The 26,082-nt window shown below is 47.2% G+C and overlaps 1 protein-coding gene across 1 annotated transcript; it reads left to right on the top strand.

Moving 5' to 3' along the window:
• LOC138769418 (phospholipase A2 inhibitor and Ly6/PLAUR domain-containing protein-like) lies at window positions 1-26,082 on the top strand. Its single transcript, XM_069947871.1, has 4 exons — window positions 1-60; window positions 8,256-8,402; window positions 9,214-9,366; window positions 25,837-26,082. The coding sequence occupies exons 1-4, from the start codon at window positions 9-11 to the stop codon at window positions 25,956-25,958; spliced, it is 474 nt and encodes a 157-aa protein (XP_069803972.1). The 5' UTR covers window positions 1-8; the 3' UTR covers window positions 25,959-26,082.

Genomic DNA, 26,082 nt, shown 5'->3' with positions numbered 1-26,082 from the left:
ACATCATCATGCCGTCCCTGCATGGAACCCTCTTCTTCCTCCAACTGCTGGCAGCATCAGGTACACACAATGATCTCTCTCTCTCTTTATATATATATATATATATATATATATATATATATATATATATATATATGGGATTATTTGGTATATTTTGTGTATTTTTTAGGCTATGCTTTTTCATGCACGGATTGTATGTCTCTTACCTCCTCTACATGCTCGGGTCCAAGCCTGACTTGTCCTTCTGGCTTTATATGTGGATCCTCATACACAGAAACCGTCACAAGTGAGTAAACTCAGAAAATCTCAGAATCTCTGCACTAACTGAAAACCCACAAGCACCGAGCTTTCAGCCCGACAAATTAGATAGACCGAGCAAAGCTACAGAGAATGGGGGGAAATTTATCAAACTGGTGTAAAGTGAAACTGGCCCAGTCGCCCCTAGCAACCAATCAGATTCCACCTTTCTTTTTCCAAAGAGTCTGTGAGGAATGAAAGGTGGAATCTGATTGGTTGTCGGGGGCGACTGAGCCAGTTTCACTTTACACCATCTCCTCTTATATGTTTATAAAGGGAAAGGGGCTTCCTGCACACAATATCCTGATGAGTTGATCAGAAATTTTAGGGTAGAGCCGCATGTTGCGTGAGCTGCATACGGATGACACCACAAACTGAATCTCGGTGGTATATCGTATAGCCATTGGCAACCATATGCCGGTGTGGTTTCCTCTACATGTGACAGAGGTGGCAGCAGAGAGCACTGTGTCAGACTGGAAAGAATACACCACTTCCTGCAGGACATACAGCCAGGGCCGTTTTAATAGGTTAAGTTAACCTGTGGTTTATCTGCACTGCATCTACAATCTTTAAAGAGTGAGTGGTTGGGATCCAGGGAGGGCATACACAGTGTATACACAGCGTACATACATATATACCAGCGGTGTATACACAGCACACATACATATATACCAGCAGTGTATACACAGCACACATACATATATACCAGCAGTGTATACACAGCCCACATACATATATACCAGCAGTGTATACACAACGTACATACATATATACCAGCGGTGTATACACAGCACACATACATATATACCAGCAGTGTATACACAGCACACATACATATATACCAGCAGTGTATACACAGCCCACATACACATATACCAGCAGTGTATACACAGCACACATACATATATACCAGCAGTGTATACACAGCCCACATACATATATACCAGCAGTGTATACACAGCACACATACATATATACCAGCAGTGTATACACAGCACACATACATATATACCAGCAGTGTATACACAGCACACATACATATATACCAGCAGTGTATACACAGCCCACATACATATATACCAGCAGTGTATACACAGCCCACATACATATATACCAGCAGTGTATACACAGCACACATACATATATACCAGCAGTGTATACACAGCACACATACATATATACCAGCAGTGTATACACAGCACACATACATATATACCAGCAGTGTATACACAGCGTACATACATTTATACCAGCAGTGTATACACAGCCCACATACATATATACCAGCAGTGTATACACAGCACACATACATATATACCAGCAGTGTATACACAGCCCACATACATATATACCAGCAGTGTATACACAGCACACATACATATATACCAGCAGTGTATACACAGCACACATATACCAGCAGTGTATACACAGCCCACATACATATATACCAGCAGTGTATACACAGCCCACATACATATATACCAGCAGTGTATACACAGCACACATACATATATACCAGCAGTGTATACACAGCACACATATACCAGCAGTGTATACACAGCCCACATACATATATACCAGCAGTGTATACACAGCCCACATACATATATACCAGCAGTGTATACACAGCCCACATACATATATACCAGCAGTGTATACACAGCACACATACATATATACCAGCAGTGTATACACAGCCCACATACATATATACCAGCAGTGTATACACAGCACACATACATATATACCAGCAGTGTATACACAGCACACATACATATATACCAGCAGTGTATACACAGCCCACATACATATATACCAGCAGTGTATACACAGCCCACATACACATATACCAGCAGTGTATACACAGCACACATACATATATACCAGCAGTGTATACACAGCCCACATACATATATACCAGCAGTGTATACACAGCACACATACATATATACCAGCAGTGTATACACAGCACACATACATATATACCAGCAGTGTATACACAGCACACATACATATATACCAGCAGTGTATACACAGCACACATACATATATACCAGCAGTGTATACACAGCACACATATACCAGCAGTGTATACACAGCCCACATACATATATACCAGCAGTGTATACACAGCCCACATACATATATACCAGCAGTGTATACACAGCCCACATACATATATACCAGCAGTGTATACACAGCACACATACATATATACCAGCAGTGTATACACAGCCCACATACATATATACCAGCAGTGTATACACAGCACACATACATTTATACCAGCAGTGTATACACAGCACACATACATATATACCAGCAGTGTATACACAGCACACATACATATATACCAGCAGTGTATACACAGCCCACATACATATATACCAGCAGTGTATACACAGCCCACATACATATATACCAGCAGTGTATACACAGCCCACATACATATATACCAGCAGTGTATACACAACGTACATACATTTATACCAGCAGTGTATACACAGCCCACATACATATATACCAGCAGTGTATACACAGCACACATACATATATACCAGCAGTGTATACACAGCCCACATACATTTATACCAGCAGTGTATACACAGCGTACATACATATATACCAGCAGTGTATACACAGCACACATACATATATACCAGCAGTGTATACACAGCCCACATACATATATACCAGCAGTGTATACACAGCACACATACATATATACCAGCAGTGTATACACAGCACACATATACCAGCAGTGTATACACAGCCCACATACATATATACCAGCAGTGTATACACAGCCCACATACATATATACCAGCAGTGTATACACAGCCCACATACATATATACCAGCAGTGTATACACAGCACACATACATATATAACAGCAGTGTATACACAGCCCACATACATATATACCAGCAGTGTATACACAGCACATATACATATATACCAGCAGTGTATACACAGCACACATACATATATACCAGCAGTGTATACACAGCACACATACATATATACCAGCAGTGTATACACAGCCCACATACACATATACCAGCAGTGTATACACAGCACACATACATATATACCAGCAGTGTATACACAGCCCACATACATATATACCAGCAGTGTATACACAGCACACATACATATATACCAGCAGTGTATACACAGCACACATACATATATACCAGCAGTGTATACACAGCACACATACATATATACCAGCAGTGTATACACAGCCCACATACATATATACCAGCAGTGTATACACAGCCCACATACATATATACCAGCAGTGTATACACAGCCCACATACATATATACCAGCAGTGTATACACAACGTACATACATTTATACCAGCAGTGTATACACAGCACACATACATATATACCAGCAGTGTATACACAGCCCACATACATTTACACCAGCAGTGTATACACAGCGTACATACATATATACCAGCAGTGTATACACAGCACACATACATATATACCAGCAGTGTATACACAGCCCACATACATATACACCAGCAGTGTATACACAGCGTACATACATATATACCAGCAGTGTATACACAGCACACATACATATATACCAGCAGTGTATACACAGCCCACATACATATACACCAGCAGTGTATACACAGCGTACATACATATATACCAGCAGTGTATACACAGCACACATACATATACACCAGCAGTGTATACACAGCGTACATACATATATACCAGCAGTGTATACACAGCCCACATACATTTATACCAGCAGTGTATACACAGCCCACATACATATATACCAGCAGTGTATACACAGCACACATACATATATACCAGCAGTGTATACACAGCACACATACATATATACCAGCAGTGTATACACAGCCCACATACATTTATACCAGCAGTGTATACACAGCCCACATACATATATACCAGCAGTGTATACACAGCGTACATACATATATACCAGCAGTGTATACACAGCACACATACATATATACCAGCAGTGTATACACAGCCCACATACATATATACCAGCAGTGTATACACAGCCCACATACATATATACCAGCAGTGTATACACAGCACACATAAAAGCTGTGACCAGCATCCCCTTTACCCATGCTTTATAGTTGATCACCTCTCATGGCATGGGGGGGGGGGGGGGACAAGGAAGATGATAACCTATAAAGGACGAGAAGGTGCAATGGTAACGAACTATAAAAGCATGGGTCCCACTTCATCACCTTATCCCTCATAATGCTTTATAGTTAAACTCTCCTGGTTCTGATCAGAAGCCTGAGAAAGCTGGGGCTGAAATGGTAACCATATTTATCTATAAGTTATACAGAGGAGTGGTAAATTTGATGTCCAGTCACACAAATGAGGACCTGACAGGACTGGATTATCAGTAATAAAGGAGCAGTGGTGGCTGCCCCAGATTGGTCACTCAGGCACCTGGGAAAGCTGAGTGATACAGGCTGCCAGCTGACAGGTAGCTAAAGCCATTGACATTAAAACTTTAAAATCTTTTCCAGGCTCCTGAATGGTATACCCATCTAGGGCTGTGACGCAGTCAGTCTGGCAGGAGGAGGGGACATCTCTTCTCTGGCCGAATTGTGGGCGGTCCTGACTCACAGCTCCTTCCCTCATTGGTGGAGTAGGAGAGCAGCTTGAGCTCTGCTGCTTCACTAATGGAAAGAAGGAGGCTGCGGTTTGTTTGTGCGGCCTCCGAGTTACCACACTGAATTAAGTGATCCGAATAGGGAGAGCAGCGCCCATAACAGACAGATACAGCGCCACAGTAAGACTCCCCCCCCCACACACACACACACACACACTCACTCATCCACTGATGCGGCCATAAGCGGCAGCCAGCGGATGAGATAAGTGGCAAATAGGGTCCTGCTCAGGGGGGCCCCTGTCATGTGACTTTAACCAGTGGGCCCCATGTGCCCTCTGGTTAAAGCGGCCCTGCATCCAGCAGCTGATAATTACTGGGAGACTGAAAATTTCTTTTAATAAAAGTAAAGTACAAATCTCTGGCACTTTTTGACACCATTTTGATTTGAAATAAAAAATAAATAAATAAAATTGCTGGAGTTTAAAGTGTCAAAGGAGTCAAAATCAGAAACTGATATCATAAATGAGATGATGCGTGAGACACCAAATCACAGAACCGCAAGTCCTAAATCTTAGATGGTGCCCGTTGTTTCAAGCTTTTTTGTTTTGTTTTGTTTGTTTTAATGGACAACTTCAGCTAAAACACATTTTTTTATCTGTTATTACATAGGCAAAGTTAGACAAATTCCTGATGTACACTAATGATGGTAAATTCACATATTCTCTATTTCTCTCAATTTAGTAGATCAGGAAGGCTTCAATTTTTTTAAAGGGGTAGTGCGGCGCTAAACAATTATTCACAAAATAAGTTATACAACATTGTAATGTATGTTATGCATGTGAATGGCCCCCTTCCCGTGTTTCCCCCCACCCATGAGGTGCATTATACTCACCGCATCTCCTGTCGACCCCCATCCGCCATCTTGTGACAATGACGTAGTCTTCGGGAGGCCGGTCGAACCGCTCCATCTTGTCCCTCTTGCCGGCCCCCCTCTGCCGCGTCATCAGTAGCTCAGCCGCGATTGGCTGAGCATAACTGTGCTTGGCCAATCGCGGCTGAGCACAGTTATGACGTGGCAGAGGGGGGGACGGCATGAGGGACGGATGGAGCAGTTCGGCCGGCCTCCCGAAGACTACGTCATTGTCACAAGATGGCGGATGGGGGTCGACACGAGATGTGGTAAGTATAATGCACCTCACTTCCGGGTCTAGCGTGGGTGGGGGGAAACACGAGGAAGGGGGCCATTCACTAACATAACATACATTACAATGTTGTATAACTTTGTAATGTGTGTTATTTTGTGAATAATTGTTTAGCGCCGCACTACCCCTTTAAAAAAATGTGATATCACGACCCGGGTGTATATACCTGAAGTGTCCAGCAGGGGGCGCAGTATATGTAAATTTACATGTAAAAAGTGATGTTATCATTTTTACATGTAATTTCCACATATACTGCGTCCCCTGCTGGACACTTCAGGTATATACACCTGATTTGTGACGACACATTTTTTTTAAGAGACATTGAAGCCTGTCTGATCTACTAAAGTGAGAGAAATAGCACTGCTATTTAACTTTCTTTATGTAATAACATATAAAAAAAATACATTTTGGCCGGAGTTCTCCTTTAAAGGGGTACTCCGGGCAAAATTTGTTTTTAAATATGTTATTACATAAAGAAAGTTATACAAATCCTTAATATACACTAATTATGGGAAATGCACATATTCTGCTATTTCCCTCACTTTAGTAGGTCAGGCAGGCTCGCTTCCTCAAAAAAAATGCGACGTCACGTCTCAAATGTATGCAGCAGCAGGGGGCGCATGTAGAAGTATAGAAAGGGAATAGACGTCTATTCTCCATCCCTCCCACCCTGGGCTGGTAATGTCCCCCTCCCTCTGTCCCACCCCCCTGCCCGGTCCTATTATACTTGCTGCAGTGGCTCACCCCAACTAGCTGCCCCCTCTGAGCCCATGTCTCCCCTGGCCGGTCCCCTGCAGGAGCACTCACCTGCCGCCCCGTTCCGGCGGGGTGAGAGCTCCTGCACCTACCCCCAACTTGCCGCCCCTCATCTGAGCACTGTGCCCGGTCCTTTGCATGAGCGCTCACCCGCCGCCCTTCGGGGTGAGCGCTCATGCACCTCCTCCTCCTCCGCTCCCCTCCATCACAGCCCGCTGCCTGGCCCCGTGCAGAGCGCTCACCCGCCGCCGCCCCGTCCCGGCGTGCTGAGCGCTTATGCACCTCTTCCCAAGTAACTGCACCTTCTCCCAAGCATCTTGCTTCACCGTGCCCGGAACCGGGCGGCCAGGTGAGCGCTGAGACTGGCTCAGATTGCTTCATCCCAGCGCTCACCCGCCCGGTGAGGCTTGGGAGAAGGTGCTGTTACTAAGGAAGAGGTGCATAAGCGCTCAGCACGCCGGGACGGGGCGGCGGCGTTTGAGCGCTCTGCACGGGGCCAGAAAGCGGGCTGTGATGGAGGAGAGCGGACTCGGAGGAGGAGGTGCATGAGCGCTCACCCCGAAGGGCGGCGGGTGAGCGCTCGTGCAAAGGACCGGGCACAGTGCTCAGATGAGGGACGGCAAGTTGGGGGTAGGTGCAGGAGCTCTCTCCCCGCCGGAACGGGGCGGCGGGTGAGTGCTCCTGCAGGGGACCGGCCAGGGGAGACATGGGCTCAGAGGGGGCAGCTAGTTGGGGTGAGCCACTGCAGCAAGTATAGTAGGACCGGGGAGGGGGGTGGTACAGAGGGAGGGGGACATTACCAGCCCAGGGTGGGAGGGATGGAGAATAGACGTCTATTCCCTTTCTATACTTCTACATGCGCCCCCTGCTGCTGCATACATTTAAGACGTGACCTCACATTTTTTTTGAGGAAGTGAGCCTGCCTGACCTACTAAAATGAGGGATATAGCAGAATATGTGCATTTCCCATAATTAGTGTATATTAAGGATTTGTATAACTTTCTTTATGTAATAACATATTTAAAAACACATTTTGCCCCGAGTACCCCTTTAAGTGACAGCGACATTGTACATGGCGGCGGATGGCACCTCTGCTTACTTCCTTTTGCTGTTTACTGTATATGAGCGGGGAACCCAGTCTTTGACAGTCCGTACTCTTCTATGTAGTTTCCATGGAGTCCAGCACTACGGCACCATTATAGTCTCAGGGGAGGCGGATACTGGATCTGTCGCTCAGTAATAACTCCTAGGGTTAGGCGGGATCCCAAACAAGAAGCTGTAACAGTACCCCTGCTATGTGTTCTGCTTGTCTTCCCTATCTCCGTACTGGTCGTGGTTAATCTCCATTCTGTGTGTTTTGCAGTTGGTAAAACTTACATAAACTTCTTCAGGAAATGCGTATCCAAGGACGAATGTGACTTTAAGGGAAATATTGGCCTGGACCAAATGAGAATGTGGAGTGTGACCACGTGCTGTGAGACTGATAGCTGCACGCCGCCTGATCCCCTGAGTAAGTCACTCACCTTGTATGTGAGATACCACACTGATTATACACAGAGATACATGGCAGGGAGAGAGATGGGGGAAGGGGGGGCACGTAGAGAGTTGGGGGACGGACGTTCACTGCTGCTGAAGGTATCGAACAGAGCACAATCCACCCTAAGGGGCCTATTCCACGGAGTGATAATCGATTCGGCCGATTATCGCCCGGTGGAATAGAGAAAACGATCAGCCGATGATCGTGTCATTGGCTGATCATTTATTTAGGCCCAAACCTAAAATCATCAGTCATCCACCGCACATCGCTTCGTGGAATAGCGCTGCGCGGCGGGCGACCGACGATTTGAGAAGCATCATACATTACCTAGCAGGGCTTCTCCTCCGCTCCGTCTTCCTCCTCGGGTCCGGTGCGGCCTGACTGAGCTGTCAGACTGCTCAACCAATCACTGGCTAGGACCGCCGCGGCCAGTGATAGGCTAAGCGGTCTGACAGCTCAGTCAGGCCGCACCGTAGCTGATGCTGCGCCGCTGGACTCGGGAAGGAAGACGGAGCGGAGGAGAAGCCCTGCTATGTATGCTGCAAGGGCTGCAAGGACATCGGTAACAATGTCCCTGCAGCCTTCGCTAAACGATCATCGGGTCGTGGACTAGGCCCAGTAAACGAGCGCCGATCCAGTAGATCGGCGCTCGTTTTCACTGTTGATCGGGACCGTGGAATAGGGCCCTAAGGCTGGCCCTGTATATAGGACCCTGCTGACCTTGGGACGTTGTCATATAAGTCAGTCATTGTACAATGCAATTTTCTACTCTCTTCTGTAACAGTTTTCCCCGTCATCTCCCTTCAGCCCAATGGTCTGGTGTGTCCGTCATGTAAGGCTGAAGGCTCCGCCTGGTGTGATCCCTCAGGAACAATAGAGTGCACAGGAGATGAGGACAGGTGTCTTCTCATGACAACACAGGTCACAGGTAACTCCAGTAAGTATTTCTATTACTTTAAATTACTGTTTGTTTGTTTTTTTTTTCCAGGGCTCTGTATCCCTGTGTAGACCTGGAGTTACATGATAATGTTCTGTCTGCCTATAGTCACCATCAGGAGGAAGTGCATGAAAAATGGCTGCAGGTTTCATTTAGTGTTTGTTTTTTTTATTATACCCATTTTTTATGCTTGTCTCCAAAGAGCTCTATTTTTTTCTGACAAATACTATATTTTTAAGGGTAGATTTTATTTTAAAATATAATATTTTAATAAAAAAAAAAAAAAAAAAACGGGGATGAAATTAACCCCTTAAGGACCGGGCCTGAAATGGCCTTAAGGACCGGAGCAAATTTTATGAATTTGACCAGTGTCATTTTATTCATTAATAACTTCGGGATGCTTTTACCTATCCGGCTGATTCAGAGATTGTTTTCTCGTGACATATTGTACTTCACATTTCTTGTAAATTGGAGTCGATACTCATAACGAATCTTTATGAAAAAAACCAAAATAGCGTGAAAAATTGGGAAAAAATGCATTTTTCCAACTTTAAAACTTTTCTGCTTATACAGAAAATGGTTATACCACATAAATTATATATTAAATAGCATTAGCAATATATCTACTTTATGTTGGCGGCATTTATTAAACTATATTTCATTTTTTTTAGACAATAGAAAGCTTAAAACATTAGCAGCAAATTTCCAAATTTTCAGTAAAATTTCAAAATCAGATATTTTTAGGGACCTGTTCAGGTTGAAAGTGTATTTGAGGGGACTGTATGTTAGAAAGCCCCACGAAGCACCCCATTTCAGAAACTGCACCCCCTAAACTCTGCAAAAGCACATCCAGAAAGTTTTTTAACCCTTTAGGGGAGTCACAGAAATAAAAGCTAATTGTGTAAGAAATTTGAAAATTTTAATTTTCTGTGCAGAGATTTTATTGTAATCCAATAATTTTCATAATTATAAACCTATTACCAGAGAAATGCACCCCAATATTGATTGCCCCGTTTCTGCAGTTTATAGAAATACCCCATATGTGGCCCTATTGCGCTATTTGATGCAACCACAAGCCTCAGATATAAGGGAGTGCCTAGTGCATTTCAATGGCTCCGTTATATTTGGTCATTTCTGACTGTACCACTTCAGGTTGGCAGAGGCTCTGGGGTGCCAAAACCTAAAAAACACCCCTAAAGGGACACCATTTAGAAAACTACACCCCTCAAGGAATGTAACAAGGGGTGCGGTGAGCATCTGGACCCCACAGGTGCTTCACAGATTTTCCCAACAATATGGCGTGAAAAAAGACTAAAGTATTTTTTACATTAAAACGTTCTTCTAGCCTTCAATTTTTCATTTTCACAAAGGGATAAAAGGAAAAAAAAAACACGAAACATGTAGCGCAGTTTCTCCCGAGTACAGAAATACCCCACATGTGGACATAAAGTGCCAAGGGGGCGCAGGACGAGCCTCCAAAGGGAAGGAGCGCCAATTGGCTTTTGGAAGCTGGATTTCACTGGAATGGATTTCAAGGGCCATGTCGCATTTACAGAGCCCTCGTGCTGCCAAAACACTGGAAACCCCCCACAAGTGACCTTATTCTGGAAACTACACACCTCAAGGACTCTAACAAGGGGTGCAGTGAGCATATGGACCCCACTGGTGACGGGCACAAATGTGGAAAAATGTGACGTGAAAGTGAAAATTTTCATTTTTTCACTTTCACGACACAAATGTGCCCGTCATCAAGGGGTCCATATCCTCACTGCACCCCTTGTTAGAGTCCTTGAGGGGTGCAGTTTCCAGAATGGGGTCACTTGTGGGGGGTTTCCAGTGTTTTGGCAGCACGAGGGCTCTGTAAATGCGACATGGCGTTCATCATCCATTCTAGCCAAATCCAACCTCTAAAATCCAAATGGCGCTCCTTCCCTTCGGAGACTTGCCCTGCACCCACATGGCGCTTTATGTCCACATGTGGGGTATTTACGGACTCGGGGGAAATTGATCTACACATTTTGTGTTTTTTTTTCTCTTTTAACCCCTTGTGAAAATGATAAATTCAAGGCTAGACCAACATTATAGTGTAAAAAATGTAATATTTCATTTTCACGCCACATTGTTCCACATTTGTGCCCGTCACCAGTGGGGTCCATATGCTCACTACACCCCTTTTTACATTCCTTGAGGGGTGTAGTTTCCATAATGGGGTCACTTGTGGGGGGTTTCAACTGTCTTGGCAACACAGGGGCCTTTTAAATGCAACATGGCCCCTCGAAATCCATTCCAGCCAAATCCAGCCTTCAAAAACCAAATGGCGCACCTTCCCTTTGGAGGCTTACCCTGCACCCGCATGGCGCTTTATGTCCACATGTGGGGTATTTCCGTACTCAGGGGAAATTGCTCTACACATTGTGTTTTTTTTTTTTTTTTTTTATCTTTTAGCCCCTTGTGAAAATGAAAAAATCAAGACAAGATCAATGATTTGGAGTAAAAATTTTTAAAAAAATTACACTAAATGTTGGTCTAGCCTTGATTTTTTTCCATTTCCACAAGGGATTAAAAAAGAAAATAAAAGCAAAACGTGTAGGGTAAATACCCCTACACGAAAATACCCCACATGTGGACATAATGTGCCATATGGGCACAGGGCACGCCACCAAAGGGACAGAGCGCCATTTAGAGGCTGGAATGGAGGATGGAGGCCATGTCGCAATTACAAAGCTCCTGTGCTGCCAGGACAGTAGAAACCCCCCACAAGTGACCCCATTCTGGAAACTACACCCCATAAGGAATCTAACAAGGGGTGCAGTGTGCATATGGACCACACTGGTGATGGGCACATGTGTAGAACATGTGCCGTGAAAATAAAAAATACCATTTTTTTCATTTTCACGTCCCAAATGTGGCCGTCACTAGGGGGCCATATACCCGCTGCCCCCCTTGTTAGATTCCTTATGGGGTGTAGTTTCCAGAATGGGGTCACTTGTGGGGGGTTTATACTGTCCTGGCCACACAGAGGCTTTGTAATTGCATCATGGCATCCTCTAATGGGAATGGCGGCCATACCTACTTAGATGGGGAAAGGGACAATTCTAATTTATTTGGGGGTATTAGGCCAATTATTAGTTTATAAGGTTGAAAATGACAGGTGTCCATCAAACTCAATCTGTGTTGATCCAGAGGAAGGCAAAAAAACCCTCGTAAGGCAGACGACAGTAGCCTCATCACAGGGGAAAAATTCCTTCCCGACTCCATAATGGCGATCAGAATAATCCCTGGACCAACGTGACCCCTGAAATGGGAATAAGGGACAGAATTTAGATAATGTAGAACCCCAATGACGTGTGGTACGCCTTGAAGCGATCCAATATGCAGAGGCCGGGGTGATCAGGACAGGCGTCACACTGGAAAATGGTGTCCTTCCTGATCCCCCTGTTACCCCACACTCTGCACTTCTTCTGGGGTCTCCTATTTTCCAGTGTGGGGGACGTCACCTGGAAAATGTTGTCCTGGTGCGATACGGGGTCCTTCATATCCAGAAGCGCTGGGTCCGCTCCATGGCTGCTAAATATCAGGGCTCTATTACGGCTTCTGATATTTTCGGATCGTGCCGCAAGCTACAGTAGCTCGGGCAGCGAGGGACCGGAAGAGGGGGTGCTAGTATAAAGGTTAAACGATCTTCCCACTAACTCGGAGGATGGGGGGGGGGGGAGGCATCTGGGGGCTGGATTTGGGTGTCCCTTCCTTCATACACTCTAAGGGTACTTGCACACTACGGAATGGCGAAGGATAACCCTTTGTGCATTCCGCAGCTGGCACCCACCGGCAGACTGATGCAGGCGCGCGTCTCCGTCCGTGTCATAGACTCCATTCTATGCACGGGCGGATTCCGCTCTCCGTCCAACGTGTTCATTCTTTGGACGGACGATGGAATCCGCCTGTGCATAACATGGAGTCTATGACACGGGTGGAGACGCGCGCCTTCATCAGTCCACCAGCGGGTGCCAGCTGCGGAATGCACAAAGGGTTATCCTTCGCCAATGCGCAGTGTGCACCTACCCTAAATCTGTAAGTGTACCCTGAGGTACTCTCACAGAGTTAGAAGAATTTCACGCCATACCGTGATCTCTTATTGGGACGGTACTGGCGGAAAAGATGTGTCTGGGGGGCAGCGTACGCTACGCTACCCCCAGATACGTCATTGGATGATGAGGATGAATGGAGGATTGAAGGATCCCCCCATTCATCCTCACTGGCTGTTTCAGCGTCGGAGGCAATAATAACGTATGCGTCCCATACCGAAAACACGCTGGGGGCCATCTTTATATGGGGACTAGTATATGGGGTATGTAGTGGTGTAGTGTCAAACTTTATTCAATGTAGTGTAGTGTGGTGTAATGTAGTGTTTTTTTTACGCGTTTTTTTACAGTAAGTATAAAAAAAAACCTACGCCAAAAATGGTGTTGCTGATAAATGCCTCACTTATGTGCGGCACTTATCAGCAGACTGTGGCAGTAGGATATAGAAAAAAAACACCCTACGCCAAAAAGGAGGAGTTGCTGATTAGCAGCGCACTTTCGTGCGATGCTGATCAACACTCAGCGGCGATAGGGTGCGGAAAATAGGGGGAAAAAAATTGGAAAAAAACCCTAAACTTTTACTACATTCTGAACATCCCTATAGTGGCTGATACGTGTATTACACTTATCAGCCGCTAGGGGGCAGCAGAGCGCAAGATCCGAAAAAAGACGACGCTGGAGCCGGAAAAATACGAAAAAAGACGACGCTGGAGCCGAAAAAAGCCGATCGGGACGTCACGGAAGAAGCCGAAGACCCGACAAGAAGAAGAGGACGCTGGGAACCCGGAAGACGCCGATCAGGACCCCGGGACAGGTGAGTAATGTACAAATACCTGCTCTGGACCCCTCAGCTACCTAGCTGAGGGGTCCGGAGCAGGTATTTATTACTTGTGGGGACTGTGTTCACGGCGATCGGGACGGTGGTACCGTGACCACCATTACTTTTTACAGTAATGGCGGTCGGTGCCGTCCATTTTTTTTCGGGTCATCGGGCCACCGATGGCCCGGAAAGGTTCCGATCGCCGCTATGGGCTGATCAGCCAATAGCGGCGATCGTCGGCATGGGGGGGGTTAACAACCCTCCATGCCGACAGGGAGAGATGGCCTGCTATGTATTATAGCAGGCTATCTCCCCCGATCGGGACCCGGCCGGCTGCGGCGCCCTCTTAAAGGACCCGCGTACCGGTACGTCATGGGTCCTTAAGTGACAGTGATCCATGACGTACCGGCAGGGCCGGACTGGGACTTAAAATCAGCCCTGGCACTCAAACCTCAGCAGCCCACATAATTTATGCTCCCCAATATATTATAGACAGCAGTGTGCTATACGGGCTGTAGCGAATTCTGCTCATTACTCACTACTTCATTAAATACATGAACCCTACCATCAACACATAAAAAACAACATAATCTGCTGTGGATTTGATGTTGCATATTTATGTATTTCAGATGCACCAAATCCACAATGGATTAGGTATGTCTGTGCTCTTAAAGGGAATAAGAGTGGTCCATACTACGTACAGTGTTGTAGATCCCGGCATACAGGTGTGAGGGAGATATAAGTGACAGGATCTTTAGTCCTACATAAACTTTTATAATCATTACCAGCTGAAGTGTGAGAGGTAGAGCAGAGCCCCAGCTGCACCTCCTGCCCCGGCCTGCTCTGACTGATTTACACTTTAGCTGGTAATAAAAAGGATTATTTAAAAAGGAGTAATTATAGTGCAGTTACATCCAGTGACTCACAGGAGGTGTCTTCTGTGCATGAATAGCAAGTGACGTTTTTGCTGAAGTTGTTCTCTTTTTCTTGCTTGGCTATCATGAAGACTTCTCAAGCCATGACACCTCCCTGCAAGATCTACCAGGCAAACAATTTAGGATCCTTGCTCCAGCATCATCTTCAAGTGTATTGCTTAACACAGTAACCTTTCTCCCTCTGTGCCCCCTTATAAGCAGTCTGTGCTACTAAATAGTAGTCCAGCCCTTCTGCACCTCTATATAGTATTATAGTATCAGGTCCCCTCTGTATTTCTTACCCGCATCCACACACCACATATTCTATACATACATCACAAACACTCAACACACACTGTGCACACATACATACATACTGTGCATACATACATACATACATACACACACACACACTGTGCACACATACATACTGTGCATGCACACAAATATACATACAGACACACTGTGCATAAATACATACATACATACGACACACACTGTGCACACATACATACATACTGTGCATACATACATACATAAAGACAAACACACACACTGTGCATGCATATATACATACATACACACACACACACTGTGCACACATACATACTGTGCATGCACACAAATATACATACAGACACACTGTGCATACATACATACATACGACACACACTGCACACATACATACACACTGTGCATACATACATATATGCATAGACGCACACTGTGCACACATACATACGGTGCATACATACATACATACATACACACACACTGTGCATACATACATATACAGATACATACACACTGTGCATACATACATACATACAGGCTCGGACTGGGCCACCGGGGGGCCGGGGAAACCCCCGGTGGGCCCCGAGCTGGAGTGGGCCCCCCCGCTCCTAGGGGGGCCGGGGGCCGCGCCTCCCTTTTTAACTGGAAGCGATCGCAACAATCGCTTCCAGTTAAATGTAATGAAGTGTTCTGATTGACAAAGCGGGAAGCCGTAGGCTTCCCGCCCTGTCAATCACTCTTGTGACCGCAAGCAGAGATTTGCTTGCGATCACAAGAGTGTCGCAAGCTCCGTTGCGAAGTGCCGCCAGCGCCATCACTGACCTCAGTGTGCGCCGCGGCGGCTAGGACTTCCGGGTCATGGAGCGCATACCGGAAGTCCCAGCCACCGCGGCGCACACTGAGGTCAGTAATGGCGCTGGCGGCACTTCGCAACGGAGCTGCTCACCTGTCAGGAGAAGAGAGAAGAGGAGGCCGGCGTCCGACGGGGGATCGTGTGGTTAGGTGAGTAGTCTTGTGTTTTTTGTTTTTTGTTTTTATCAGAGGGGGTAAGATAAGGGTGGGGGCTGTATACAGGGGAGGACAACATAGGGGGGCTGTATACAGGGGGGAGGACAACAGAAGGGGGGCTGTATACAGGGGAGGACAACATAGGGGGGCTGTATACAGGGGGAGGACAACGTAAGGGGGGCTATATACAGGGGAAGGACAACATAGGGGGGCTATATACAGGGGGAGGACAATATAAGGGGGGCTATATACAGGGGGAGGACAACATAAGGGGGGCTGTATACAGGGGAGGACAACATAAGGGGGGCTATATACAGGGGGAGGACAACATTAGGGGGGGGGGCTGTATACAGGGGGAGGACAACATAAGGGGGGCTATATACAGGGGGAGGACAACAGAAGGGGGTCTGTATACAGGGGGAGGACAACAGAAGGGGGGCTATATACAGGGGGAGGACAACATAAGGGGGGCTATATACAGGGGGAGGACAACATAAGGGGGTCTGTATACAGGGGGAGGACAACATAAGGGGGGGCTGTATACAGGGGGAGGACAACATAAGGGGGTCTGTATACAGGGGGAGGACAACAGAAGGGGGTCTGTATACAGGGGGAGGACAACAGAAGGGGGGCTGTATACAGGGGAAGGACAACATAAGGGGGGTATATACAGGGGAAGGACAACATAAGGGGGGCTATATACAGGGGAAGGAAAACATAAGGGGCTATATACAGGAAAGGACAATATAAGGGGGGCTGTATACAGGAACGGACAACATAAGGGGGGCTATATACAGGGGAAGGACAACATAAGGGGCTATATACAGGGGAAGGAAAACATAAGGGGCTATATGGGGCAAGGACAATCTAAGGGGGCTATACGGGGGAATAGACAACATAAGGAGCTATATGGGGGGTAGGGATGGCCAACATAAGGGGGCTATCTATATGGGGGGATGGATAACACAAGCGGGCCAGTTATAAGGGGGATAACACAGGGAGCCATCTATAAGGGACACTGGTTGGGGGCAATTTATAAGGAGGACAACACTGAGGAGGCATCTATAAAGGGCACTACACAGAGGGGGACAACAATGTATAAGGGTAACTATACTGGGTGCGGTGTGTATACAATAGGGCATGCACAGAGAGGGGCATCTACTTTAGTGGACTACACAGAGGGGTCATCTATAAGGGGACTACACAGAGGGGGCCATATACTATAGGGCAGGAATAGGGAACCTTGGCTCTCCAGCTGTTGCAAAACTACAGCTTTAGCTGTGGCTGTCCAGGCATGATGGGAGTTGTAGTTTTGCAACAGCTGGAGAAGTTCCCTACCCCTGATATAGGGAATGCACAGAGGTTGTCATCTACTGTAAGGGGATTACACAGAGGGGGATCTCTACTATAGTAGAGGCACACAGGGCCATCTATATGGAGAACTGAACAAGGGGCCATCTACAAGGTGTGTACACTATATATATATATATATATATATATATATATATATATATATATATATATACACACACGCTACAAATAGTCAGGGCTAATCACTGAGAGAAGGTGTAAAGGGGCCAGTACAGATGTGCAGTGTGTAGAGAGATGAGGATGGTGACAGAGTGAGGAGCCTAATATATTTCTCTGGCAGATTCTGTGGATTCGTGGCTCGGAGAAGTTCTCATAAGGGCCCTGGGCAGGTGGAGAAGAAGATGAAAAGGGAAGAACTCCGATCAGAGAAGATGTCCCCTGTGAGTCACTAAATCTATGTGCACTGTAACGTATATAGTGTAGAGCTGGGGCTACCTCTATATGACTGTATGAGGGGATATTGATCTTTTGTTCAGAGGATTTTATTCAGTAGCAGCGGTGGTGTTAGTCAGTATTTGGTGGTGTTAGTCAGTATGTGGTGGTGTTAGTCAGTATGTGGGGGTATTATTTGTTACTTGTAATCTGGTGCGGTGTTCATTGGTCTTAGTATACCAGATTTGGTCAGTAACAATATGGTAGCAATGGTTGTGGTGTTGCGGTAATATTTCCCCCTTGTATACTGGTAATATTGGTCTCAGTATACAGGATTTGGTCAGTAACAGTATAGCGGTAATATGTATGGTGATACTATTTCTCTCCTGTATACTGGTTTATTGGTAATATCGGTCTTGATAGACAGGATTTGGTCAGTTACTATATAGCGGTAATATGTGTGGGGATATTTGCTCTTTGTATACTGGTGTTATTGGTAGCTGTATGACTTGTATCTAAGTATACAGCGTTATCATACAAAAAAATTGTCTTATAGCCTAATTACACCGGCCAATAATCGGTAACAAGTGCTCCTAGGAAGTCTATTCAGCCGATGATCGGCCCATGTAAAAGTGCCAGAGATCTGCTGACATGCAAGCAAATGCCCCATAGTCGACTGATTTGATCTTTTGTGCGGCTAAGATCATTGCTGTCGGCTGCACATCTCTATACAGGGCTCCAGATGGCGACCAAAATGGTCGCCAATGCGACTGACTTTTTGCAAATGGCGCCCAGATTTATTAATCTGGGCGCCATTTGCGACTGGCCCCGGCGGCGGCGCGCTGTCTCTTTAAGATGCGCGGCTGATGCGCTGATGCGCGGCTGCCGGGGGTGTCCCATTCTATCCCCGGCAGCGCGGCGCATCAGTGAGCTGCCTGGGGCCCTGACTTCCGGCACAGGAAGTGCACGTCAGAGACGCTTCCTGTGTCAGAAGTCACAGCCCCGGCGTACAGGAGCTCACTGATGCGCCGCGCTGCCGGGGATAGGAAGGGACACCCCCGGCAGCCGCGCATCAGCCGGGGACAGCGTCCGAAGAAGAAGAGGATCGCCGGGGGAGCGGGTTGTCAGGTGAGTTTGTGTGTTTGTTTTTTTTAAATATTGCTTAGCATAGAGGAAAGGGGGGGGGCTTTATAATGGGGGGAAGAGAAGGGGGGCATCTATAATGGGGGGAGAAGAGGGGCCATCTTCAAGGGGGGGAGAGGGGGCCATCTATAAGGGGGGGAGAAGAGGGGGCATCTATAATGGGGGGGGGGAGAGGGGGCATCTATAAGGTGAGGGGGTATCTATAAGGGGGGGAGAAGAGGGGGCATCTATAATGGGGGGGAGAAGAGGGGGTATCTATAATGGGGGGAGAAGAGGGGGCATCTATAATGGGGGGAGAAGAGGGGGTATCTATAATGGGGGGGGAGAAGAGGGGGTATCTATAATGGGGGGGAGGAGGGGGCATCTATAATGGGGGGGGGAGAGGGGGTATCTATAATGGGGGGAGAAGAGGGGGCATCTATAAGGGGGGGAGAAGAGGGGGTATCTATAATGGGGGGGAGAAGAGGGGGTATCTATAATGGGGGGGAGGAGGGGGCATCTATAATGGGGGGGAGGAGGGGGCATCTATAATGGGGGTAGAGGGGTCATCTATAAGGGGAGGGGGCCATCTATAAGTGTAGGGCAGACTGGCTGCAGACACTGGGAGATAGATATATGCACAATTATTATTATCAGGGCCCCTCAGGTGTCTGTATTGTAGGGGGTCACTTGCATTAGTCACTAGGTGAGAGATATATCTATTTATATACATCTTGTGGGGGGTCACTATGGCTGCAGTCATAAGTCTAGCTCAGTTTGTATAGACTGTTGCAAGCTTTTAAAGGGAACCTATCACCCCCCGTGACGGGGTGACAGGCTCCCAACCCCCCATTAGAGCCCCCTATACTCACCTCATCGCGCCGGGTCCCGCTTCTGAAGATGGTCGGGTCACGGAGATCTCAGCCGCTGCAGCCCGGCGCGCACACTGAGAGATGAGTCCAACGCTCATAGAGAATGAGGGAGCGCTGGACTCTCCCATCATTCTCTATGAGCGTTGGACTCATCTCTCAGCGCACGCCGGGCTGCAGCGGCTGAGATCTCCGTGACCCGACCATCTTCAGAAGCGGGACCCGGCGCGATGAGGTGAATATAGGGGGCTCTAACGGGGGGTTGGGAGCCTGTCACCCCGGCACGGGGGTCGACAGGTTCCCTTTAAGTTCAAGTTCAGAAGAGTAAGCCTCATTAAAAGGCTAGCCAAGTGAGGCTGAAGTACTGAGTCAGACTGGATATGGTTGTCAGACTGGATATGGTTGTCAAGTTGCAAGTTTCCATGTTGAACGTTTTCAAACTAAGAAAAGAAAGGATCTAAAGGAGGAGGCTGCTGCCGTGGCCTCTGCACACAGTAAGTCCCATTTAACATAACATTAATTTTACATGGTTTAAAATGTTGGCGACCAAATATTCTATTTGGCGCCTAAATTTTTCAGGTTAGGAGCCAATGGCTCCTAGGTAAATTTTTTAGTCTGGAGCCCTGCTATATATTCCTGCCCCGCTGATTAGCAATCGTTTGCAGCCCTATGCTGCCCCATATCACGCCGTGTTAATGGACCCTTATTAATGTTACCATAGATAAGTGCGGTGGCAGAAGGGTGGGCCCCAAGAATGATTTCCCCTGGTGGGCCAAGGCACTCCAGTCCGACACTGCATACATATATATATACATAACTACATACATACATACATACACACACACACACTGTGCATACATACATATACACATACATACACACTGTGCATACATACATATATATATACATAACTACATACATACATACACACTGTGCATACATACAGACACACATTGTGCATACATACATACATACATACATCATAAACACACACTGTGCATGCATACATATGTACACATGTAGCCGGCATTAAACAGATTGTGCTGATGCTACAGTTTGTGTATGGTCACATGTCGGCACAATTTGTCTACCACAGGCAGTATACACTTTGGGAGGCATTTATTAAGTCCGGCGTTTTTTACGCCGGACTTAAAAATGCCCCCGCAGCTCCGGCGGTACGGAGATTTATGTAGAGGCGGACTGCCTGTACATAAATCCTGTGCGCGCCGGTGCGCACCGCCGAAAACCTACGCCAGCTGAGTACTGGAGTAGGTTTTTCGGCGTAGAATTGGGCGGAACGGATGATAAATCGCGCGGACTCTGAGTCCGCGCCCTCCGTTCCGCCCACTTCCCGCCTACTTTCCGCCCCCTTTCCGCCCCCTGGCGTACTCGGCGGAAAGTGCCGATTTGCGATTATTTTATTCGCAAATCGGCCATTTGCGTATAAAATAATACGCAAATCGGCACTTTCCACCAAAAATCATCCGTCCGCCGGATGATACATGTGGCCCTTTGTGTCGCGCTGTGTACTGCAGATTCCCTTGGGCTGGGCGCACTACAACCAACCCCTGGCATCCCTCTCACAAAGTAGACTATAAACTAGGACAGCATCTCCTCCATGCAAAACATGTGTTTTCATATTCTACCACATTGCATATACAAAATATATATAATACTGTAAGAATAAAAAGACACAATTTTTGCATGAAGTAGATGTGGTCCTTTGTATTTTGTTTAATACATGCACATATGAACACAATCTGTACAAATATACATTATAAAGCCATGTTCCCACTGCGTAGGTTACGTAACAATCATGGCTGTTGTAACAACGGCCATGATTACTATGGAACTTCATACCTCCCAACTTTTGCAAAGAGCAAAGAGGGACATGTGCGCCGCGGTCCCCATAGCCACGCCCCCATAGCCGCCCTCCATAACCACGCCCCCAGAGCGACCCTCCATAGCCACGCCCCCATAGCAACCTTCCATAGCCACGCCCCCATAGCAACCCTCCATAGCCACTCCCCTACAGTCACCACATGCTGCTGACTGAATAGTGCCCTATATAGTATCCAATCCCCCCCAAAATGCCCTATATAGTATCCAATCCCCATTATAGTGCCCCACATAGTATCCAATGCCTCCATATATGCCCCACATAGTATCCAATCCCCCACATAGTGTCCAATCCCCCACATAGTGCCCCACATAGTGTCCAATCCCCCACATAGTGCCCCACATAGTATCCAATGCCCCCATATAGTGCCCCACATAGTAGCCAATGCCCCCATATAGTGCCCCACATAGTAGCCAATCCCCATATAGTACCCCACATAGTAGCCAATCCCCACATATAGTGCCCCACATAGTAGCCAATCCCCCCATATAGTGCCCACATAGTAGCCAATCCCCACATAGTGCCCCACATAGTAGCCAATCCCCACATAGTGCCCCACATAGTAGCTAATGCCCCCATATAGTGCCCCACATATTATCCAATCCCCCATATAGTGCCCCACATAGTAGCCAATGCCCCCATATAGTGCCCCACATAGTAGCCAATCCCCCATATATGCCCACATAGTAGCCAATCCCCCCATATAGTGCCCCACATAGTAGCCAATCTCCCATAGAGTGCCCCACATAGTAGCCAATCCCCATATAGTGCCCCACATAGTAGCCAATCCCCATATAGTGCCCCACATAGTAGCCAATCCCTCAATATAGTGCCCCACATAGTAGCCAATCCCCCATAGAGTGCCCCACATAGTAGCCAAACCGCCATAGAGTGCCCACATAGTAGCCAATGCCCCCAAATATGCCCCACATAGTAGCCAATGCCCCCATATATGCCCCACATAGTAGCCAATCCCCCATATATGCCCCACATAGTAGCCAATCCCCCATATATTCCCCACATAGTAGCCAATGCCCCCATATATGCCCCACATAGTAGCCAATCCCCCATATATGCCCCATAGTAGCCAATCCCCCATATAGTGCCCCACATAGTAGCCAATCCCCCATAGAGTGCCCCACATAGTAGCCAAACCCCCATAGAGTGCCCACATAGTAGCCAATGCCCCCAAATATGCCCCACATAGTAGCCAATGCCCCCATATATGCCCCACATAGTAGCCAATCCCCCATATATGCCCCACATAGTAGCCAATCCTCCATATATGCCCCACATAGTAGCCAATGCCCCCATATATGCCCCACATAGTAGCCAATCCCCCATATATGCCCCATAGTAGCCAATCCCCCATATAGTGCCCCACATAGTAGCCAATCCCCCATATAGTGCCCCACATAGTAGCCAATCCCCCATATAGTGCCCCACATAGTAGCCAATGCCCCCATATATGCCCCACATAGTAGCCAATAACCCATATAGTGCCCCACATATTATCCAATCCCCCCATATAGTAGCCAATGCCCCCATATAGCGCCCCACAGAGTAGCCAATTCCCCCCATTAGTGTGGCCCCAGCGGAAAAAAAACAATAAACCAGTAATTCACCTGTCCTCCGGTCCCAGCAGCTCCTCTCCCGGCAGAGCGCACGCTCCCGTCATCCTCCGGGGCGGGCAGCGGGGTACAGAGACACTGACTGTGCCGGAAGTGACCTGCAGCCTCTATATGAATTACTTCCGGTACAGTCAGTGTCTCTGTACCCCGCTGCCCGCCCCGGAGGATGACGGGAGTGCGCGCTCTGCCGGGAGAGGAGCTGCTGGGACCGGAGGACAGGTGAGTTACTGGTTTATTGTTTTTTTCGCTGGGGCCACATATATTGCAGGACACGGGGGCCGTTCCGGGACCGCGGGACAGCACCCCGAAAACGGGACTGTCCCGCGAAATCCGGGACGGTTGGGAGGTATGGAACTTATGTAATGGTACTTTCTAAGGAATCTTGACTGGAGTGTATACACATAGTATACACTCCAGCCGGGATCCCTAGCGGCGCAGCATGAAACTGACATGTCAGTTGTCTGGGGCCACAGAAAACCGAGTCAGTTTACACAATGGCGCGTGCGACTCTGGACGCACGCTCCATTGTGAGCAGCAGGGAATTCGGATGCAGACACACACTAATGCGCCTGCATCCGAATTCAGCGGCAGTGAAGATTATCCGTCTGGTACTGCAGTACCGACTGGAATGATTTTCTCTAACACTGTCCACAGAACGGCCGGTATGTTACGCCATGTGAACATGACCTCTATATGCATGCCTACTGCACATTCATACATGCATTTATCATAAGCATACTACAGAGGAATGCATACACTATATATACACACACATATATATATATATATATATATATATACTGTAAATGCATATATCATATATAAATACACACTATACATATATATAGAAATCCTTTACACACACAATACACATATTGTACACACTACTATATAGATACACACTTTCACTTTGCACTCACAGTATAAGACAAGAAACAATCACTTAGGGGGGCATTTATTAAGTCTGGCCCCCACAGTAGGTTTTCGGAGTATATTTGGGTGGAACGGATGGTAAATCGTGCGGACTCTGAGTCCGCACCCTCCGTTCCGCCCACTACACGCCCCCTTTCCGCCCCCCCCTGGCGTACTCGGCGGAAAGTGTCGATTTGCGAATATTTTATTCGCAAATCGGCCATTTGCGTATAATAAAATACGCAAATCGGCACTTTCCGCCGAAAATCGTCCGTTCGCAGGATGATACATGTGGCCCTTACTGTTCATAGACAAGCTCCTTCCATCTCAGCTGCTGACAGGTCCTCCTCCCTCACAGCCAGCATGGTGCTCCCCAGAGCGGCCCTTGAGTGTTCTGGAGGGAAGGGGGCGGAGGGAATATGCCAGCTCAGCCCCATTAGCAGAGGCTGAGGGAACAGCACGGTGGCCGGCACGGTGGCCGGTGTTCTCTCAACCACTGCAGGGGCCGATGTAAGTTTGCAGGGGGACCAGCAGCCCCTCTGATTGGTAATCCTGGCGGCCCAGCGGGCATTCGCCCGCTCCGCCAGATTACCAATCCGGGCCTGCGTACCGGTACGTCATGGGTCCTTAAGAGGTTAAAGGGAATCTGTCACTAGTTTTATTCCGCCTTAAAAGAGGGCAGCATAAACTGGTGACAGAAGTGCTGAACAGATCGGTGTATTACATACATCATTATGTTCAGCTGTTCTCCTAATATGCAGGAGAATGTGATTCTTGCCACACCCCTTCCCCCGGACCTCCAGCTGCTAATAACAGGTGACTGCCTATACACAGCATGGATAGATAACTGACAATCAGCAGCTAGTGGGTGGAGTTTTCTGCTTCTCATGAATATCCAGGACTACTTGGCTCATGCACATAATGAAGAGGAGCAATTATTGTCCATGTTATTCAGGAGGAGATCTCTGGATCAGCTGCACAGAACAATGTAAGTGATACATCATCCTGTTCTGCTTCTCTCTCACTAGTTTATGTTATGATGAGATAGGACACCACAATCCTACTGACAGAGACTCTTTAAAGAAGGGGGAAAAATTGCAACTCTGCCATTATTTTTCAGTCTGTCCTGCAGATCCTGAGTGCAATTTTACTAAACTTCTTATGCATCTCTGCAGGATTAGAAGCTGTAACAGCCTATCGGGGTTGTGCAACACAGAGCGTCTGCAGACTTGGCGTCCAGTCTTATAGCGCTGGAGGAATATCAATGAAGATCCAGTATGCATGCTCCAGTGGTTGAAGAAGCTTCCAGAAGGCGTCCTGTCTCCGAGCACTGTGTGCCTTCTATTGCTGGAAGGGCTGATGCTGATCTCTAATTGTTGTGAGGTTTTCACATTCATTTACAATAAACTGAATAAAAGTAA

This window comes from Dendropsophus ebraccatus, chromosome 12 (assembly GCF_027789765.1).
Source record: "Dendropsophus ebraccatus isolate aDenEbr1 chromosome 12, aDenEbr1.pat, whole genome shotgun sequence".
Lineage (NCBI taxonomy): Eukaryota > Metazoa > Chordata > Amphibia > Anura > Hylidae > Dendropsophus > Dendropsophus ebraccatus.
The sequence above is the reverse complement of the archived record's forward strand: the minus strand, read 5'-3'. Positions and strand labels throughout refer to the sequence as shown.

Coding starts and splice junctions, on each gene's coding strand:
- LOC138769418 (XM_069947871.1), top strand. CDS start 9: ATGCCGTCCCTGCATGGAACCCTCTTCTTCCTCCAACTGCTGGCAGCA. Junction 61..8,255: donor CCAACTGCTGGCAGCATCAG/GTACACACAATG, acceptor TGTGTTTTGCAG/TTGGTAAAACTTACATAAAC. Junction 8,403..9,213: donor CACGCCGCCTGATCCCCTGA/GTAAGTCACTCA, acceptor CTTCTGTAACAG/TTTTCCCCGTCATCTCCCTT.